This window comes from Rhamphochromis sp. 'chilingali' (assembly GCF_963969265.1).
Source record: "Rhamphochromis sp. 'chilingali' genome assembly, chromosome: 10".
Taxonomy (NCBI): domain Eukaryota; kingdom Metazoa; phylum Chordata; class Actinopteri; order Cichliformes; family Cichlidae; genus Rhamphochromis; species Rhamphochromis sp. 'chilingali'.
Genome location: NC_137937.1, coordinates 2,258,675 through 2,281,107, shown reverse-complemented (window position 1 = coordinate 2,281,107; position 22,433 = coordinate 2,258,675). Strand labels below are relative to the sequence as shown.

Genomic DNA, 22,433 nt, shown 5'->3' with positions numbered 1-22,433 from the left:
CTGGCAGAATTATTGGAACAAGTCTGCCAGAGATCAGTAATATCTTCCCCACTCGCTGTCTGAGGAGGGTGCACAGTATCCTGCGGGACCAACATCACCCTGCGCGCCACCTTTTCCATCTGCTGCCCTCAGGGAGAAGGTACAGGTCTATACAGGCCAGAACATCCAGACTGGCCAACAGCCTGTATCCACAGGCTGTGAGGCTCCTGAACTCTCTGCCCCCCTCTCACGGACAATAACCATATCCAACTTCTTAATAGCAATGAACTGGTCTGCATTGGTGCATCATATCTTTATTCTCTTCCCCCTCCTGCCCCCCCCCCCCTCTTTCTTAAATAGATAACTATCATATCTGATATCATATCTCACAGTACAATAATATTGAATGGGTTGCATTGTTGTATTTTGTCATGTTTCTCAGGTCTTTATTATTTTCTTCTTTTTTTGGGGTTGTATGGAAGCCCCAAACGCAATTTCATTGTTCTTGACAATGACAATAAATAAATAAATACTAAATAGTCTTAGCTAATTATAGGCCAATCTCCAACCTTCCTTTCATATCAAAAATCCTTGAAAGAGTAGTTGTCAAACAGCTAACAGATCATCTGCAGAGGAATGGTTTATTTGAAGAGTTTCAGTCAGGTTTCAGAGCTCATCACAGCACAGAAACAGCTTTAGTGAAGGTTACAAATGATCTTCTTATGGCCTCTGACAGTGGACTCATCTCTGTGCTTGTCCTGCTAGACCTCAGTGCAGCATTCGATACTGTCGACCATAATATCCTATTAGAGCGATTAGAACATGCTGTAGGTATTACAGGTACTGCACTGCAGTGGTTTGTATCATATCTATCTAATAGACTCCAATTTGTGCATGTAAATGGAGAGTCCTCTTCACACACTGAGGTTAATTATGGAGTTCCACAGGGTTCAGTGCTAGGACCAATTCTGTTTACATTATACATGCTTCCCTTAGGCAGTATCATTAGAAGACATAGCATACATTTTCACTGCTATGCCGATGACACCCAGCTCTATCTGTCCATGAAGCCAGATAACACACACCAATGAGTTAAACTGCAGGAATGTCTTAAAGACATAAAGACCTGGATGGCCGCTAACTTTCTGCTTCTTAATTCAGATAAAACTGAGGTTATTGTACTCGGCCCTGAAAAGCTTAGAAATATGGTATCTAACCAGATTCTTACTCTGGATGGCATTACCTTGGCCTCCAGTAACGCTGTGAGGAACCTTGGAGTCATTTTTGACCAGGACATGTCCTTCAATGCACATATTAAACAAATATGTAAGACTGCTTTCTTCCATTTGCGCAACATCTCTAAAGTTAGAAATATCCTGTCTCAGAGTGACGCTGAAAAACTAGTTCATGCATTTATTACTTCCAGGCTGGATGACTGTAATTCATTATTATCAGGAAGTCCTAAAAACTCCCTGAAAAGCCTTCAGCTAATCCAAAATGCTGCAGCAAGAGTACTGACAGGGACTAGAAAGAGAGAGCATATTTCTCCTGTTTTGGCTTCCCTTCATTGGCTTCCTGTTAAATCCAGAATTGAATTCAAAATCCTGCTCCTCACATACAAGGTCTTAAATAATCAGGCCCCATCTTATCTTAATGACCTTGTAGTACCATATCACCCTATTAGAGCACTTCGCTCTCGCTCTGCAGGCCTACTTGTTGTTCCTAGAGTATTTAAAAGTAGAATGGGAGGCAGAGCCTTCAGTTTTCAGGCCCCTCTTCTGTGGAACCAGCTTCCAGTTTGGATTCGGGAGACAGACACTATCTCTACTTTCAAGATTAGGCTTAAAACTTTCCTTTTTGCTAAATCATATAGTTAGGGCTGGACCAGGTGACCCTGAGGCGTCTTGAGGCGACTTTTGTTGTGATTTGGCGCTATATAAATAAAATTGAATTGAATTGAATTGAGAGAATTCCAAGGCAAAAACCAGTGTGCTGACCAAAAAGAACAAAAAAGCTATTTTCATTTTTGATTAAAAAATATCCATCTTGAAACTTTTCAGAAAATATTCTGAAACAACAACCAGCCACCAGTTCACATCACACTTGGATTATGCAGAAGGATGAAGATCAAAAACCAGTAAGTCCACCTGTGAATGGCTCAAGAAAACCAAAATAAAGGTTTTGGAGTCGCCTAATCAAAATGCGAACTTCAAATCGATTACTTAGGTATAACCTTGAACATGCTGTTCATGTCAGAAAACTCTCCAATGTGGCTAAATGAAAACAAATTTTGCAAAGAAGTGCAGGACAAAATTCTCATTGCCAGTTATTGCAAATGATTAATTACATTTCTTGCAGCCAAGAAAAGCACAACTAGTAGGTTTAAGGGGCAAAGACTTTTGGGTAGGTTTAGATACTTAGGCGCTTTATATTTTAAGGTGAAGACCCTACATTAATACAAAGAAAACACATAAAACCACAGCCATCACAACCTCCTGTGAGTAAGTGCTTTGGTGAAAGTGGAAAGGAAAATTGGTCCATGAACCATTATGGCTACTCCCCTGAAGGCACGCCAAGCCTGAAGGCAGATGTCTGGCAGCACTTTGGATTCAAGAAATGTGAAGACAGTGTAGAGCTTGACAAAACCAAAGCCATATGTAATATGCACAAAATGGAGGTAAGACACTGTGGAAATCTTCCAGATATTCTAGCAAAAATAATAATGTATATTAAAGTTGTCTAATTTGTCTATTTCAATTTTACGGACTGCTGTATTTTGGCCTATGACCTATAACTGTTAACTGGCAGTCCCAACTGGACCACTGTGCAAGTACATGCAGGAAATTTAAGAGTTTCTCTCGTCCACCAACCAAAACAAATCTGCCCTTGGTGCCAAAAACTTTAAGGGAATTTGACCATAAGTGACATTTATGGTGTTGTTACCCTGTCAGGTTTTACCTCCATATCAGACATGTGCAGTTGCCCTCCTTTTGCATGAAAACTGGCGGTGTGGTCAAGTTGGGTACTATAGGAAACTAAAGCTCAGGACAGAACAGTTATCAGGCATGTGTTGCATATGCAAAGCTAGCATACATTTAAATTATTCTTGATCCTCTGGGTGTAATTGTACATTACACTTGGATTTATAAAACTTAAACTCAGTGGGTTACATTTTTCTTTCTTTTTTTTTTTACTTTTTCTCTCTTTTGCAGCACCACATCCTGCATATGCCCCTGCTAGTTGTATTGTTCTTTTTAGTAATTGGTTATTTTTAGGGGGAAAACCTCAGTCATGTGGACCAGTGTTTGTTATTACATAACTGTTACGGTCCTGGCCGGCTGTATATTTTGTGGTGTTCTATGTCTTTAAGAATCTTCCTGATTGGAGAGCTGGCGGCAGCTGATTGGTCCCCTCATCATGTGGCTGTTTTTAAAAGATCCCTCATCAGCAGTTGTGGGCGGCAGCAACTGACGGCAGCAGCAGACCTGACCCTGGCTTCCAAACCTTGTGTTCTTCGTGTGTGGTTCCTCAGATTTACTGAGCTTCATATATCGTGTATAAATTAGTCTTCACTTGTAAATAGACACTGAAACAGAAGGGAAGAGCTACCTTATTATTTTCTTGTATTGTTTTCTGGTTATTTCAGTTAGGGAGTTAGGTGTAGCATATGTCTTTTGTTTGGTTTTTGTTTCACATAGAAGATAGCACCTCCTCTCCTGACTTAGCTTGTTTTGTTTGTTATTTTGTCCTTTGTTCGCCCCAGAGTTCAGTTTTCAGTGTAGACACAAATAAACCACCACTCACTTCAAAGATTGGCTTCTGGGTATGGTTTTGGGGACCAGGGCGGGGTCACTTCCTTTTTTACCCTTATGCTACGTTCCTGATCTCATAGGCTCCTGCCTCTTTTTGCATTGTTTTGATGTGATCTTCTGACCTGGAAGGCTGTGTAAAGATGCCCCTAAGACAATCCAGCACATAACAGCAGGGTACAAGATGCTACCAAGCAGGGCATACATGGAAGGACATAATCAAGTGGTCGGCATAGTATACAGAAACATCTGTGCTGAATGGCCTGGAAGTCCCGGGGTCAAAATGGGAGACATATCAAAGCCTGGTGGAGAATGACTGAGCTAAGATCCTGTGGGATAAGATCCTGAGACCATCGAAGTGAAAGCCTTCCACCACTTGGCTACACCTAGAAATTCTGTCCATAAAAATTATGAACACAATCAGTGACAAAGGGCAGCCCTGGCGGAGCCCATCACCCACCAGGAACGAGTCTGACTTATTGCCGGCTATGCTGACCAAGCTCTTGCAATGGTCGTATAAGGACTGAATGGCCCGTAGCAATGGGCCAGACACCCCATACTCTTGGAGCACTCCCCACAGGACACCCCGAGAGACACGGTTGAATGTCTTCTCCAAGTCCATAAAAACACATGTAGACTGGTTGGGCAAACTCTCATTCGCCCTCGAGTATCCTCGAGAGGATAAAGAGCTGGTCCAGTGTTCCACGACCAGGACGAAAACTGCATCGTTTCTCCTGTATCCGAGGTCCGACTAACGGACGAACTCTCCTCTCCAGCCCCTGGCATACCGGGGCCCTGCCCTGGAGCCAGGCCCGGCTGAGGGTGCCTGTGGGCGAGCGTCTGGTGGCCGGGCCTTAGTTCATGGGGCCTGGCTGGGCACAGCCCGAAAAAAGGACATGGGCCCATCTTCCTGCAGGCCCACCACTCGCAGGAGGCACTGTAGGGGTCGGGTGCAATATGAGTCCAATATGAGTTGGACGGAGACCCTGGCGGACCGATCCCCGGCTACCAAGGCTGGCAATTGGGATTAAAAATCGAATCTAATAAAATCATGACCCTGTGAATTAGAATCGAATCGGTTGTAGAAATCAGTGACGATACCCAGCCCTTCTTCTACCTCAACGAGCAGGAAATCAGGCCTTTATGGTCAAATAGCTGCTAAGAAACCACGACTAAGCAACAGCAACAAGCAGAAGAGATTTGTTTGGGCCAAGAAACACAAGGAATGGACATTAGACCAGTGGAAATCTGTGCTTTGGTCTGACGAATTCAAATTTGAGATCTTTGGCTCCACCCGCCATGTCTTTGTGCAACAGGAAAACTGAACGGATGGTCTCTACAAGCATGGTTCCCACCATGAAGTATGGAGAAGGTGGTGTGATGGTGTGGGGGTGCTTTACTGGTGACATTGTTGGGGGTTTATTCAAAATTGATGCACAGTGAACCAGCATGGCTACCACAGCATCCAGCAGCGAAATGCCATACCCTCAAGTTTGTGTTTCGTTGGACCATCATTTATTTCTCAACAGGACAATGACCCAAACCCACCTCCAGGCTATGTAAGTGCTATTTGACCAAGAAGGAGAGCGATGGAGTGCTGCACGAGATAGCCTGGCCTCCACAGTCACCTGACCTAAACCCAATCAAGTTGTTCTGGGATGAGATTGACCACAGAGTGAAGGCAAAAGGGCCAACGAGTGCTCAGCTTCACTGGGATCTCCCTCTGTCATGGTCCGTGGTCCTGTGTCTGTGGAATGCGTGATGCTCGGGTAGCCACACCCCCGGGCTGGGCCATCACCGGCACACCTGCTCTCCATCGCGGTGATTACATGAAGATCTACTTAACCCGGCGCTGACGGATGCTCCACGCCAGTCCGTTAGTCACCTCACAGTGGTAACTAGACTTCCACGAAAGCGTGCATTCACTTCTGGTTGGAACTGTGTTTAATCCGCCTACTTGTGTCCAGGTTTAGACTCGGCGTCTGCCACCTGCCTGTCCTCCGGCTCAACTGGATCACTCGGTGCATCATCTGGCCCATTCGCTATCCCCACGGACTTCCTGCTCACGGACTGCCACACTTCCCTCCCGAGCTCCCACGGTCCCGTTCTATCGTAAGCCCCCTACTCTAACTCAGTCCTGATGTGTTTTCCCCGCTTCCCGGCTCCCTAGAAATCATCTCCCCTTTCTATTGCAGCCTCCCACGGGCCCGATTCCGGCTTCCTCGTGTCATTGTTTCCCCGGGTTTTTAGTTCCTTGTTTTGCTCCCTAGTTTTCCCGGGTCGCCTTTCGTTATTATAATAAAGTGTCTTTTCTGTTAGCGCGGAGTCTGCGTCTGGATCCTTTTGTGCACCCGCGCCGTGGCGCATGACACCCTCAAGACCATTTCAGGTGACTACATCATGAAACTCATCAACAAAATGTCAAGAGTGTGCAAAGCAGTAATCAAAGCAAAGGGTGGCTATTTTGAAGAATCTAAAATATAAAACATATTTGAGTTATTTCAAACGTTGTTTGTTTACTACATAATTCCATATGTTTTCATACATAGCTCTGATGCCTTGAGTAAGAATCTACATTGTAAATAGTAATGAAACTATAGAAAAACCATTAAATGATAAGACGTTCAGACAGAAACTGGTTCACCCGAAAGACAAAACGCCAAAACACAAACTTAACAATGTGGTGTTTGCTGTACAGTGCAGCGAGGAATGCTCAGACCTCTACATTGGAGAGACCAAACAGCCACTTCACAAGCGCATGGCACAACACAGAAGAGCCACCTCCACAGGACAAGACTCAGCAGTCCATCTGCATCTTAAGGATAAAGGACACTCTTTCGAGGATGCCAATGTTCACATTTTGGACAGAGAAGACAGATGGTTTGAAAGAGGAGTGAAAGAAGCCATCTATGTCCACTGTGAGCGACCATCTTTGAACAGAGGCGGGGGTTTACGACACCAACTCTCTGCCATCTATAATCCAGTTTTGAGATCTCTTCCCAGACGCCTTAACGCCCACTCACATCCTGGGCCATCTGACCTCAGGAATTCGCATGATAAGGTGGGGCCAGGTTTCACAATGAACACACCCGAAACTCTGGCTGATTGGGACCCACGCCCAGATTCCCACCTTGGCTCATGTGATTAGAGGATCATCAGGGGGTCCTTTTGTCCCTCTGTGGGGGGTCACTCCCACTAGGTTTATATCTGGGACTCTCCACCATTTGACCTTAGAACTGAAGAAGCTTCTCGGATGAGAGGTGAAACGTCTTCAAGCAACTTAAAGAAATCCAGACGCTTTTCTTTGCAAGCTCCTTTGACTACGATGACCTGGATGACTGAGAACCTTCACAGACATTAAATGATAAGGTGTGCCTAAACTTTTGATTTGTAATGTATCTAAAAAGCCCACATTGTTTTTTGGACACATTTGAGATAGCCAGAAATTTAAGGAGAATACACGGGTAAAAAAAAAAAAAAAAAGTCAGATTACACCATCTACATATCTCATAGTTGCTCAACATAGCATGAAGTTTAAAGGAAATTAAATGAAATTAAAGTGATTTTCTTAATTTTCTTAATTTTTGTAATTTTTTGTTTTCTATATGTTTCTTTTCGCATTATTGTGAAATACAACTACATTCCTTTTAAGACGTTTTTTAATGCATTTCTCCCAAATTACAGAAAGTGATTCATTTTGGTAGTAAGAAAGACTACTGAAAACTTCAGGCTTTTATCTTTAATATTTTTTGAGATATTCGTGCTCAAACATTGCTGCAGATTTTAATGTGAATAAAAGGTTTTTAGGAATCCCTGGAATTTTTCGATTGTGCCAGTGGTTCATCCATTAAAACTGGGTTAATATTAGAAACTGGTGTACACATTTTTGAGGGCCACTTAAGCTATCATAGTGTTCCCTCTGACATGAAGTACAAAAAACTCTTCTCTTGTTAGCCCTCAAAACACTGTATCCAGACCAACAAAAAACATACAAAAAACAAGCAACAAACAATTTAAGCAGAAAAAATCCAAAGGAGCATCAGAAAGTAAAATAGTGAATTGTGGATCATTAAACATTAAATCCCTGTTAGTACATGAATGAATAACTGATTAACAAATTTACTCTGTCTTCTGATCAACCTAGTTACAGCAGGATGATCATGATAGTTTAAAGGAATCAATGCCCTTGAGTAATACTAATTGTCAGAATCCTCAAAGTACAGACGGAGGAGGGGGTTTGGTAGCAATCTTCTACTTCAGCTTATTAATCAACTAAAGACCCAGACACACATTTACTTCATTTGAAAGCCTGACACTTGGCAGCCACCCAGAAAAGAGCTGAGGAGAGCCCCGGACATCCTCTCTGGACCCAGCTCCCCCGCTTACCCCCATGGGCACCCCCCTTCCCCAAAATCCATCAAGGGCAGGGGGCCCAAGCCCATCCAGACCGGGGCCAATTGCAGCAGCCCTACCAAGCCCCACAGAGTTTGCCCACTTAAACCCACCACAGAGGAAAACTACACGCACCCCAACGTTCAGTCAACTCACAGACTACGTAAGACAATAGACACCCAGGTTGAATTCACCCTCCACCTCTCCTGGATCACCCCCACCTGCAGAGTGGACTAAACAAGACCAGAGAACACCTGCAAAAGATGGTAACAAACTTCCCACCACTTATAGAGGGCTCCGTCCACCAGTGCACCAAAGGCCAGTGCACATGAACCCATGCACAACCCTTGGCAACACATCAACTGGGATCCAAGCCCCCAGGCCCAGCCAAAACCCCAGCCCAGAGGCAGAGCGCACCCAGAACCCCATCTCCCCAATCCCACCGCAGACTCACACTGGTGCAACAGGGGTACCACTGAACTTATCTCTGCTGGCATAGACCCCACCAGCCTTGCCGCATGCAGCCACCAGAGCCATCCAACATCCATCAATTACAATAGCTGAGGTGGGACAAAACCACGACCCCTGCCCACCTCAAGCTGACTGATAGATCCTCCTCCCATTTCACAATAGAAAGGATATTGATTAATTTATTTTGAAGAGTGTCTTGTATGTTCTCTGTTGTATTATTGTAGATTCTACTATACAATATCAAGTGCCTTCAAACGACTGTTGTTGTGTTTGGCACTGTATAAATAAAATTGAATTAAACAGACTTTTATTCTGTTTTAGTGCTCAGCTCAGAGAAAATAATTCTTGTGGGGGATTTTAAGATCCACATAGGTGGGCCATTTATATGGATACACCGTAATAAAATGGGAATCGTTGGTGATATTAAAGTCCTGTTTGTAGCACATTAGAATGTGTAAGGGGGAAAACTCACATATACTGCAATTGTCTATGGTGTGAAGATACGAGATGTGCAGCACCTGAAACTACGGATACTGGATTCCTGTGCTGGCATTTCTCCTGCGGTGTTGCTATCAGTGTGTGAAGAGTGGGAGAAGAGGGTTGCATTGACAATCCAACACAATGGGCAGCACATTGAATACATTTTATAAGTGGTCACAAGATATCAAAAACAATTTCGATCCGCTCCTCACGTGTTAACCTCTTCGACATGTCAATGGCTGTGAACAAAGAGAAACTTATAAATAACTCATGAAAGAATAAAGTTACGTTGAAACCAAGCACACCATTGTTTTTCTTGTGACATTACCAATAAGTTTGATGTGTCACATGGCCCTCTTCCTACTGAAAAAGCAAAAGTTGTATCCAAGATGGCCGACTTGTAAATGGCCACCATGGTCACCACCCATCTTGAGGAGTTTGCCCCCTCACATATACTAATGTGCCACAAACAGGACTTTAATATCACCAACCATTCCCATGTTATTACGGTGTATCCATATAAATGGCCCACCCTGTATAATCAAACTCAGTTTCTTCGTTCAAGATGTAAAAGAACGCATCCACCACTTTAATGACACTCTAGATCTTGTTCTGACATATGACATAGAAAGTGAACATTTAACAGTATTTCTTGAAAAACCCTAATTTCCTTATAACATTTAAATTTATAATAATGAATTACACAGCGGTGGGGAATAGATTTCATCACAGTAGATGTCTTAAAGCACTGTGACTACATTTAAGGATATAGTTTATGCACTGTGATCTTCTTCTTCCATGTCATGTGCCAGCACAGTGCAGAACAGTTACCTGAACTCTGATTATCGTGTTAATACTTTAACATCTTCACTGTGCATGACTCTGGATACTGTAGCTCCTCTGAAAATGAAGGGCTCAAATCAGAAGTACTTAACTCTCTTGTAAAACTCAAAGTAGATAACTTGTAAGCTGGAGAGGAAATGGTATCTCACTAATTTAGAAGATAATCATTTATCCTGGAGAAATAGTTTGTTGTTCTATTAACAAAAAACAAATAAAACCTTTTTGAAGCTAGCTATTCATCAGATGATTTCTTTTTGCACATCATATCGATTGGTCATCAAGAACACCTTCTTCAATCATAAGTGCATCCACAACGCAACATGGAGAGCCCTGGGCAGTAGATATGCAAACGAGATTGACTATGTGTGCATCTCCTTTCACTGGCCATCAGTTATCCGGTCGTTAAGTCTGACGTCACTAGCCATGTCTGGGCCTAAACTCCGCTGCAGGTCCATATATCAAACGATCACTATGGCATTACTGAGAGTTGAAAAACTGTCTAAAGTCTTTCATCTGTAATAAAATGATCAGCGTTCTGCTCTACCAGGTGTAACAATTGAGTTTAACATCCAGGCATCCATGAAAACGGAATTTATGACATTTAACGGAGTTAGAAGTTAGCAGGGAGTTAGCTCGCTAGCTTCTATCTAAATACAATATAGCATGTCCTGACTGCGGGGTTTTGGAAACAAATTAAAACGTACAGCTCTGCTATCACTTCCAGCATAAATGAAGACAGAAAACTAAACAGCAGTGATGTTTGTAGGGTTACTGAAGTTTGGCTAGCTGGTATATAATGATGTGCTACGTGACCGCTAGCTAACACAGCTATGTTAGCATAATATAAACAAGCTAATTTTTTTTCCACTCGATAAAAGTTAACGTGAGTGTTCTCGGTGGTCAGGAACAAATGTAATCGCATGGCAGGATGCTGTAAAAGGACCAAACTTCAGCCAGGAGAACAACTGAGATAATCCATCCACAATGCGAGGTTAGTCATTCATATACTGCTGCATGGGCTGGGCTGTAGTTACATCCTAAGGTTTTAAAAACTGAGCTTAAATAAATGATTAGCGGTAATAAAAGCCGAGGGAGGTCAACAGTGATCACTGACTGTTTTAGGAGCTTTTTGAGATCAAATAGAAGAAAATACAAAACATTAAACATGTTAACAACACAAAAGCCATATTACAGTTTTTCTCGATTGCCTAAACACTATAACCAGGCCTCTAAACTAAAATTTCAAAACCGTAACGCTATTGTTCAAAAAGCTCACCCATTTCCCTGAACTATAAACACTATTCCCTGCTTTGACACATCACTCAAATTTGGTGAACTGTTACTGTAAAACTCTACACACAAATCCCTACATTTTACAGTGCTTACACCATGTAGTCATTTAGAAAGCACTAGCATGCAATAATGTTAACTTAAGTCAGCATAGCTTGAGCTCAATTAGCACACAATTAACCAGGTGGAAACACTAGGAGTCAAAATTTAGCACACACCAATCAGAACCTGCGATGGATAGATAAAAGGGCCAAAGTCAGCTCATTCAGGTTTGAAACAATGGATCCAAAGAGATGCAAAGGAAGAGGACGTGGTGGAGAAAGAGGACGTGGTGAAGGAGGAGGACGTGGTGGAGGAAGAGGACATGGTGAAAGAGGAGGACGTGGTGGAGGAAGAGGACGTGGTGGAGGAAGAGGACGTGGTGGAGGAAGAGGACGTGGTGAAAGAGGAGGACGTGGTGAAAGAGGAGGACGTGGTGGAAGAGGAGGAGGAGGTGGTGAAGGAGGTGGAGGTGGAGAACGACGGCGACAAGGAAGGGGAAGAGCAAGGGCAAGAAGACAGTCAGTCTCGGATGAAATTCGAGCCACTTTAGTTGACCATGTCCTTGTCCATGGGATGACTATGAGGGAGGCTGGGCAACGAGTACAACCAAATTTGAGTCGCTTCACTGTTGCCTCCATCATCAGAACCTTCAGGGAGGAAAACAGGTAGGTGTACTTGCAGTAAGACTGCTTTGTACAGTAACGTTTAAGTTACTGAACTTATGTGTCTTGAGTTTCAGTATGTTTCCATTATTTGCCTGTAAAATGAATGTGTGACAGTTACAGTAATGAGTGCTTCTATTTTTGTAGGACACAGAGACGACCACCTGGTGGAGGCAGGTTAAGGCTTTTGTCGGAGGGGCAAGAGAGGGAACTTGTAAACATGGTAATTGCAAATAATGTAATCCGCCTGCAAGAGATTCAAAGGAGAGTGATTGAGGATGATCATCTTTTTCGAGGCATAAATGCCATCAGCCTCTCCACAATTGACCGCATCCTCCGAAAGAATCAATTCCGGATGAAACAGGCATACCGAGTCCCTTTCGAACGAAACTCTGACAGAGTGAAAAACCAACGTGTGGAATATGTTCAGGTATGAGTTTGGATATTGTATAAAGTATTGTGTACCATCACAGCATGGCAGTTTATGCTGCCATTTCAGCACTCTTGAACTGTGGTTCAGGGTACCGATTGACTCTACTGTGTTATGTGTTTTGCAGAGAATCTTTGAGATTGAAGGACGGCCTGTTCCCCATGAAATAATCTTTGTGGATGAGGCAGGTTTTAACCTGACCAAAAGAAGGAAAAGGGGGAGGAACATAATTGGCCATCGGGCTATTGTAAATGTCCCTGGTCAGCGTGGGGGGAATGTCACTATGTGCGCAGCCATCAGCCAACGAGGGGTACTCCACCGCCATGCCGTACTAGGACCCTATAACACTATGCTTCTCCTTGCTTTTCTTGATGGTTTAAGACAACATATGTTCCAGCTGGACTACAGGGAACCAGCACAGCCAGAGCAGCCTCACTACGTTGTTGTGTGGGATAACGTCAGCTTCCATCGCGCTGCTCTGGTTCGTGACTGGTTTACCAATAACCCAAGGTTTTCTAATATCTTTCTGCCTGCATACTCTCCCTTTCTAAACCCGATAGAGGAGTTATTTTCGGCATGGCGGTGGAAAGTGTATGACCGAGAACCTTATGTCCGTGTTCACCTCCTTCAGGCCATGGAAGAAGCCTGCCTAGACATATCAGTAGATGCATGCCAGGGGTGGATCAGGCATGCAAGAGGATTTTACCCCCGCTGCCTGGCTAGGGCCAATATAGCCTGTGATGTGGATGAGATTCTCTGGCCTGACCCAGACCAAAGACAAGATGCTGAGGTGGAATAATGTTTTTTGGTGTGTGTTGTACTGTATAGTACATGAATAAAAATGTGCCACTGTACATACATTGGTTGCGTCTTTTGTGTTTATCATGTGAAAAGGTTTTTGAAGGGGAGAACCATAAGCAACCTAATTGTTTTGGAACTATTGTTTTGAATTAATTGTACCAGTGTGCAAAACTCTGTTGTAGTGTGTGTGTTTTTGAGGGCTTGTGTTTGATGTCTGAGGGCAAAGTTTGGTTTTTCAGCAAGAGTGAATAGTTTTGAGTGTAGAGCTTCATTTTGACCTGGAAATAGGATGTTTGGGAAATTGAGTGAGATGTTATGGATTTGTGTTTACTGTTGTGAGAATATGAGGCATAGTTTCAAGAAATGTGTTTTAGCAATCGAGAAAAACTGTAAACGCAGACTACTTTAGGCCCGGAAGTAGGATTCGTCGTGTCATCACTTAACGACCAGATCAGCTATGTCAGTGTTCCACGAGGAGCAGGCTCTGATCATCACCTTCTCCTTGGGAATTGCACACTCTGCCTGAAACGCCTGCCATCTCACCAGAAGCGACCCCGCCCCTTTAATGTTAGATGTCTGCACAATGCAAGAGTGACTTTCAGCTCCTTGCCCAGGAAACCACAGGCGAAAATCTGGATGTGCTCTGGGATGGATTCAAGACAACCATCACCAGCGCCGCAAACTCAAAGGTGTGCCGGCGACCTGGCAGCTTCAAGGAACGCTGAATCTCAGATCACTCCTGGAATCTTATTGACAAGTGCGAAATTGATCCAGGACCTGATGACGCTGGACCCCAAAAGGGACACATGAACGAGCAAAGAAGACTAAGAGTAAACTCGCCCGACAGATCAAACACAGCTGCCACTGCAACAAAGTGTAAATAGATGGAATCAAAAGATATGAAGCCACGAGAAGCTAGAATGACACCAGGACTCTTTACTGCAGTTCGTCTGCGAACTGACAGGAGCTCGAAGTGGACATGGCATCCCTGTACGCAACAAGGATGGACGAGCCCTTCTTGCATCAGCCAAGCAAGACTAAAAGTGGATTGAACATTTCAACGGCACACTGAGCCAACCAGAACCCGCCCAACTGCACAACACGGGCGAGGTGGAGCTGGCGGCAGACGTCGCCATCAACGTCGGCCCAATTGCTGTCAGTGAAGTGAAGAAGGTGGTACACCTACTCAAAAGAGGCAAAGCAGCTGGGCTGGACGAGATATCTCTCAAACTACTGAAACATGGTGGCCCTGCGCTAAAGACTGCCCTCACAAGACTACTAAATGGCACTAACTGGGATGAAGCTGAAGCAATTGCTGCTGATCGCCAACAATGGAAAGCATTAGCTGCCCGATGCTCCGCACGGTGTAGGAGGAACTAAAGGCTGAAGGCCAGGTCTTCAAGCTGGCAGTAGTTAAACTGTGACTTTCTTCCTGTTAAAATGGAGTCTTCCTTCCCACTGTCTCCAAAGTGCTTGCTCATAGGGGGAAATTAATATTTATTTTCCAATGTTAGATATTTTAAACATGTTAGAAACAAGAATCCCAGTATTCTGATAAACTCCGACACTTGATTGAGCACATTCAGCACATCAAATTCTTTGTTTTACTATGGAATCTCTCCTTTCAAACAAAAAAAAATATTATCGTCTTTAGGGATGGGTATCGTTTAGGTTTTTTCCGATACCGGTGCTCAAACCGGTGCTTAAAGAATGGAGAACACAAAATTGGTCCAAAAACCTCTCATGTTCAGCTGGGTTTTTTTTGTAAAAAGATAACAATGTTAGCATTTTCTGCAGCTATGGGGCATATATGGTATCACTCTTGGCTGGAAGCAGTGCTTAAACAATGGAAAAAACACAAACTTTGTCCAAAAACCTCTCATATTTAACTGTTTCCCACTTTTTCTTTGGTCATTTTAGCCTTTTTGGCCAGGGTGAAGGGAGTATCTGCACTCAAACAAGAAGACAGCCGCATGTAACTACCACGGTGTTTGCTAGTTCACCTTACGTGCATTAATGTAATAATGTGGTTAGCCTACTCAACGTAAATTACACACGAACAACATTAAGCTACTCACGCAGAGAAGAACGGCTGCTGCTGCATCATCATCCTCATCATTTCTGCTACACTGGCAGGGCTAGGGGCCAGGACTCTCCTCTTCGGGTTCTTGGGGGATGTTGCTAACTCTGGGTCCGATAACAGGCACCACACCCGCAGTAGATGTGCACGGTGTGAGGTCTTGCAGCAAGCTATCAAATACGGCGCATTTTTCGGCTTTTAAAAAAACCGCTATGCATCGCCAAGTGTTTCATCGGATTTGAGGTGTTACTTCCCTTGACAGTATCACTTGTTGCAGGCTGCTGAGTTTGCATATTTTGCTGTGAAGTACAGCCAGACTTTGACCGCTTCGCCTTGGGGATTTTTAATCTGTAGCTCTGCTCTAAAAGAACGTACGTACCTGGACCCGCCTACTATCCTTGGAAATGTAAAATAATTGGCTAGAATTCAAAGTGTATGACATCTCAGGAAAAAAAAAGCACCGAAATAAAGCACAGAAATGTGCGCTGCTTTTCGGTCTGGCACTGGATACCGGTACCCATCCCTAATCATCATAATCTAAACCAAGCACCTATCTGTCTTTAAGCATATCAAACCTGTTTTGTATAGTGTGGATTGTAGGAAATCTGTCAAAAGTTACGTTTTTCAGCTTATCTAAAACGACATATTTAACTAAAAAATAAACACTTGAAACACTTGCTAGTGAAATTTGGAACACCCTTATCGAAAGAGATCACCTAAAGTTTGCCTTTTCAGCAAGCAGGCGATTTGTGCTGTCTCTCTTTTTCTCTCTTTTTCTCACATATATATATGTGGGTGTAGGTGTGTGTGTGTGCGCGCGAGTGTGTGTATGCCTAGGTGTGTGTGTGTGTGTTGCTGTGTGTGCGAACAGGCTGGTGGATGAGGTCCCAGGGGGCTGGATTACCCCTTTGCATGCCCCAGGCCAAGCAGCTCTTGGGGGATTACTGTGAGACCTGCACCCTGGCTGGATTAGAGCGCTGGACCTCATTTCCATCTCCTTATTTACCTCAGCCCACCAGAGGAAACGCTCAGCTGCACAAAAACATGCTAATTGATGCTGAGAAAGCCACGGAGAGGTGCAACACTCACTCAGTAAGCTTGTTTTTTTGGGATGGTTTAAGGTTTAAAGACGAGTTGTTGAAAAATGCTTCTCAGTTAGCTGCTGAGATGCTGTCAACCTATTGTTGTGTATGCGTGTGAGTTTGTGTGTGTGACTAGGCAGCTGTATGTCTGTGCAAATGTAGATGCTTTAATTTTTACACGTTTTTGTGCATTTTAGTATTGTTGGTGTCTGATGTCTTTTTGTGTGTTCTGGTGTTTTTACTCGTAATCTTATTGGTTTGTTATCTGTGTGTGATGCTGTTTTATTCTGTGTTTGTGTGCGCATGTGTGTGTGTGTCTGTGTATTGTGTATGGATGTCATGGCGGAGGTCCTCATTACTTGGCGAGGTCGCATACAGACATGGCCACAGTGCGATGAGGACAGTTGGTGGACCTGTTCCTATTCCCGCAGCTCTTTAACGAGCTAGTGATGGGAAGAACAGCCCAGTTGCCCCGGCAACAAGGCTGAACTCCAACCTCGGAGGTTGGTAACCTGTATATATTAGGATCACAGGCATATGCAAATGGTCTGCCGCTCCTTCTCCCCCCCTTCTTTTTTTCTGCCAGAATGTCCTTCTTGTTCCATCCTGGACTTGACATGTGTGCTAACAGTGCCCTTGCTCTGAAGGGCGGGGAGGTGGAGGAGGGGGGTGGTTGGTTGCTGGGACTTCCATTAGTGATGGCTGAGATGACAGGGGCTCTCACTTTGGCTCGGACTCTGCGTATGACCCTCCACCCAGCAGAACAGCCTGAGTAGCAGGAAAGTGGATCATTAACAGAAAGTGTGTGCTCACAATGATTAGGCACACTTTCTTGGCCTGTATTTTCTGGCTATTTTTTGTCTTTATTTTGTCTGTCTAACTCTTCGTCCTCTCAGACCTTCTTATGTTACCATTTAAACATTTGCTACCTACCTTTGTCATGAAAAACCACATTACATCCATCCCTGAGAAAGACGATTTCTTGTTCCTTCCACCATCAACAATAAGTGAGGCAACAAACAGGATATTGGAGGTTTTCAAATGTGTAGCAAACTCATAGCATTGAGTATATTATTATTTTTTTAAATAAGGTTTTTGTTGAACAACTAATAGTGCTCTTAACGAGTAACAACTGTGATTTGGCTCCGCAAAGAGGCATTAACAAGGAGGAGTAATCACACTCAAGAAATCCTGAATCGAAATCTATTAGAGGAAAAAAACTTGGTTTTTATATCGTGACCATTGAAATTATATACAGGGAGTGCAGAATTATTAGGCAAATGAGTATTTTGTCCACATCATCCTCTTCATGCATGTTGTCTTACTCCAAGCTGTATAGGCTCGAAAGCCTACTACCAATTAAGCATATTAGGTGATGTGCATCTCTGTAATGAGAAGGGGTGTGGTCTAATGACATCAACACCCTATATCAGGTGTGCATAATTATTAGGCAACGTCCTTTCCTTTGGCAAAATGGGTCAAAAGAAGGACTTGACAGGCTCAGAAAAGTCAAAAATAGTGAGATATCTTGCAGAGGGATGCAGCAGTCTCAAAATTGCAAAGCTTCTGAAGCGTGATCATCGAACAATCAAGCGTTTCATTCAAAATAGTCAACAGGGTCGCAAGAAGCGTGTGGAAAAACCAAGGCGCAAAATAACTGCCCATGAACTGAGAAAAGTCAAGCGTGCAGCTGCCAAGATGCCACTTGCCACCAGTTTGGCCATATTTCAGAGCTGCAACATCACTGGAGTGCCCAAAAGCACAAGGTGTGCAATACTCAGAGACATGGCCAAGGTAAGAAAGGCTGAAAGACGACCACCACTGAACAAGACACACAAGCTGAAACGTCAAGACTGGGCCAAGAAATATCTCAAGACTGGTTTTTCTAAGGTTTTATGGACTGATGAAATGAGAGTGAGTCTTGATGGGCCAGATGGATGGGCCCGTGGCTGGATTGGTAAAGGGCAGAGAGCTCCAGTCCCACTCAGACGCCAGCAAGGTGGAGGTGGAGTACTGGTTTGGGCTGGTATCATCAAAGATGAGCTTGTGGGGCCTTTTCGGGTTGAGGATGGAGTCAAGCTCAACTCCCAGTCCTACTGCCAGTTTCTGGAAGACACCTTCTTCAAGCAGTGGTACAGGAAGAAGTCTGCATCCTTCAAGAAAAACATGATTTCCATGCAGGACAATGCTCCATCACACGCGTCCAAGTACTCCACAGCGTGGCTGGCAAGAAAGGGTATAAAAGAAGAAAAACTAATGACATGGCCACCTTGTTCACCTGATCTGAACCCCATTGAGAACCTGTGGTCCATCATCAAATGTGAGATTTACAAGGAGGGAAAACAGTACACCTCTCTGAACAGTGTCTGGGAGGCTGTGGTTGCTGCTGCACGCAATGTTGATGGTGAACAGATCAAAACACTGACAGAATCCATGGATGGCAGGCTTTTGAGTGTCCTTGCAAAGAAAGGTGGCTATATTGGCCGCTGATTTGTTTTTGTTTTGTTTTTGAATGTCAGAAATGTATATTTGTGAATGTGGAGATGTTATATTGGTTTCACTGGTAAAAATAAGTAATTGAAATGGGTATATATTTGTTTTTTGTTAAGTTGCCTAATAATTATGCACAGTAATAGTCACCTGCACACACAGATATCCCCCTAAAATAGCTCAAACTAAAAACTACTTCCAAAAACATTCAGCTTTGATATTAATGAGTTTTTTGGGTTCACTGAGAACATGGTTGTTGCTCAATAATAACATTATTCCTCAAAAATACAACTTGCCTAATAATTCTGCACTCCCTGTATATGCGTGTAAGATAGTGTTAGACTTCCAGATGCAGACAGACAAACTGGTGATGGCTAACCAACCAGAGACAGTAGTGGCAGATGAAGACAGCCGTAGTGATAGATGTAGCTAGTTCAGTTCAGTTTTATTTATAAAGCACCAAATCACAACAGCAGTCGCCTCAAGGAGCTTTATATTGTAAGGTATCTTCAACAAAGAAGGAACATAAGAAGCTGAAGACAAAGGGTTGAGAGAAGAACTCAGTAAGATGTGGTGGGTGAAGGTAACAGTAGTCCCAGTGGTAATCAGAGTATTCAGTGCTACACTGTAGCAGGCATCATGACATTTTGAAATGAGAGTCGGTGAATACAGTCACTTTGCACTAAGATCTGTAGCACTGCCGTATGCTAATGAGAAACACAGCAATACCATAGACGTAAAAATACTGAAATTGTTACTTTACAGAGTTGCTAGACGAGCAGATGCTGGGGCAGAGGAAGCATGTTCACTGCAGACCAAGTAACCCATATAGTCATTATGGCGATTGCAAATAATCCTATACTTGGAAATAAACACTTGTGTTTGTTTTGATGTGTTTGAATAAACACCAGTACTTGAAGTTTGGATCCCTCCATGTTTACAGACCTATGACAGAAGTATGAGCTCCAACTGACATGGCCTATTGTGCACAGAGAAAGCAAAAGCCAGATGTGTTTTTTATTCATACCATCAGTGTTTAGTTGGTGCATTGTGTGCTTATTAATGTGATGGCTTGTGTTAACTGTTGGATACGAAAATACCGTTTTTACAAAGGTGTGGAGAGTTAAGCAGGGTTGTTCACTTTTACAAGAAAACTACAATGTTTTGCTGATTGGGTGAAGAGTTTTCTTATTTGTGTGTAGAGTTTTGCAAAAATAGCCAACAGTTACAAAAAATGTGCTCAAGCCATCAGAACAAACTGTATTACAGATGCCACTGTGAAGCGGCTTAGATGTGGGTGGACTCTCTGCCCAGCTTCCCTCATAGTCAGGCCGTGGTTGATGACATGGTCCACCAAAGTTGCTCTTATATTATCAGAAATATGGGTCTGTGCATGGCCTCCTTCGACCTCCTCCTCCTCCTCTTCCTCCTCTTGCTCTCCCTCCATCCATGCTTGCAAAGTTCTTGAATTGGCTACGCTGAGGGCTTTTTGTAGTTGGCTAATTGGTGTTCAGTTTTGCAAGTTAGTGCCTTCAGGTGTGTATTTGAGTGGTTGCAATTACCCGATGTGTTTTGTATTTTGGATACATGTGTTTTCCAAATGGCACCCTGAAATTTCATTTTGTGAACGAAGTGTCTTATGTATGAAATAGAGTGTAGTATGCAGGACCATGTGTGTTGCATACAGGAGTAAGTGTGTTGCATAACTGCAACTAGGGTGCAAAGCAGCGCTTTTGTTTAAGGTATGTATGTGTTTGAGGGATGGTAACAAAAGCTTCAAGTTGTGTTACTTTAGTCTAAGCATGGGTTTATAGTGTTCAAGCAACGGGCAAAAACTGCTAGCAGGACAAGCACAGAGAAAAGTCCACAGGCAGATAATTTCTAACCTTCACTAGTGCTGTTTCTGTACCGTGATTGAACACAAACCTTTCCTCTGCAGGTGATCAGTTAGCTGTTCACAACTATTCTTTCAAGAAGTTTGGAGAAGGTTGGAGATTGGCCTATAATTACCTAAGACTGCTGGGTCAAGTGATGGTGTTTTAAGTAATAGTTTAATTACTGCCACTTTAAAGGTCTGTGATATGTAGCTCATTAGTAGAGATGGGTTGATCATATTTAATTCCTTAATGAATCTTAGTACATATTTGAGAGTCTTGTAGGAAGGAGATCTACACATTGATTGTTTGGAGAAGGTGATTATTCCTCAGAAAGTTAACTCAGAAAGATCCATTAGAGAGAAAAAGTCTAAATAAATATCAATAGCATTGAAAGTAGGTGTACATAATGATCCGTGATCCAGATCCAGATGGTTATGAAATATTTAAAATACTTTGTGTTGCTCTTATGTTTTCCCATCAGTGATAAATAGTAAGATGATCTCGTTTTAAAGAGGGTTTTTCTTTTTCTTTTTATTGCGCAACAAACTCTATCTCGATCTTCTAAATTACTGAGACATCATTTCCTCTCCAAGTTTAGGGTTGTCTGCTTTAACCTCCTAAGACCCGAACTCTTAGGAGGTTAAAGCAGAAATTAAAAATGGCATGCATTTTTAATTTCTCTTTAATATTTGGGCTGATTGGGACCCGATGAATGTAAAAACAAAGAATCACCAGATTTTTTCTTTTTTTACCTGATTTTTGTTTCTAAGAAAAATAAGAGCCACATATGAGGATATTCGTTTTAAATTTTGATAAAACAGAGACAGTATAACATCCTCGTAAGTGGATATCAGGCCCTTGTAGAGCAAAATTTAGTATTTTGGTCTAGACAACCAAAAATGTGATGTCCACATATGTGGACGCCAGGTCCCAGGAGGTTAAGGTGTATATTTATACCAGTGAGGCAAGCAATTCTGATTTTAGACTTTCTTTTTCAGAGGAGCCAAAGTATGAAGAGTTGTACAGCGCGAAGGTATAACACGTTGAACAAGATAAGCAAACTCTGGGAGTCAAGTTTAGGTAGCTGCTCTGCACTGTGTTGGCAAAAAAGCATTGAAGAGGACGATCACAGTGGGTGAATTTTATCCTATAATATAGTTACAGCACTTTCAGAAAGACATCTACTGTAACGAAGTATATTCCCCACTGTTATGTAATCCATTATTGTAAATTTAATGTTATTAAGAATTTATCAGACAAAAGGGAGAATACTTTCAAATGTTCACTTTCTAATTATTCATATAACACTCATTTATTCTTCAGCCTCGAGTGCAGTCTCTACCTCAGTCAACAAATGTGTTTTATTCAAACAGAGAACATGAAGCTTGGCATGCTGTACAGCATTTTGAAGGTGCGTTTGTGTCCCAGTCCAAACATAACTGCGTAAATGAACCAGTGTTTGACTGTCGTAGATTTTGGGTGATCCAAATGACAACTAGATGTAAGTCCAGACTCCCCGAAGCAAGTTTTTAATATTATCTACAGTACTTGGGGAGGACCATCTTCACTGACTACAGTCAGCACACCAAATGGTGATGGAGGGCTTGTTTTTCCCGTGTCCTGCAACAATCAGATTCTTTAGAACACCAAATTATAAGATACACAATCAAGCTGCGTTATCACATTGCTGCCATAGATACTAGAC

At 42.9% G+C, this 22,433-nt stretch overlaps 1 protein-coding gene across 1 annotated transcript; it reads left to right on the top strand.

Annotated features, from left to right (window-relative positions):
* The first annotated feature begins 11,757 nt into the window (after positions 1-11,757).
* On the top strand, positions 11,758-13,581 carry LOC308404514 (uncharacterized protein). The gene is made up of 3 exons (XM_080894589.1): positions 11,758-11,971; positions 12,116-12,398; positions 12,526-13,581. The coding sequence occupies exons 1-3, from the start codon at positions 11,880-11,882 to the stop codon at positions 13,195-13,197; spliced, it is 1,047 nt and encodes a 348-aa protein (XP_080750715.1). The 5' UTR covers positions 11,758-11,879; the 3' UTR covers positions 13,198-13,581.
* The last annotated feature ends 8,852 nt before the right edge of the window (positions 13,582-22,433 follow it).

Excerpts from the sequence above, each read along its gene's own strand:
- LOC308404514 (XM_080894589.1), top strand. The coding sequence starts at position 11,880 with ATGACTATGAGGGAGGCTGGGCAACGAGTACAACCAAATTTGAGTCGC. Across the intron at positions 11,972-12,115 it reads ACCTTCAGGGAGGAAAACAG|GACACAGAGACGACCACCTG; the intron begins GTAGGTGTACTT and ends CTATTTTTGTAG. Across the intron at positions 12,399-12,525 it reads AACGTGTGGAATATGTTCAG|AGAATCTTTGAGATTGAAGG; the intron begins GTATGAGTTTGG and ends TGTGTTTTGCAG.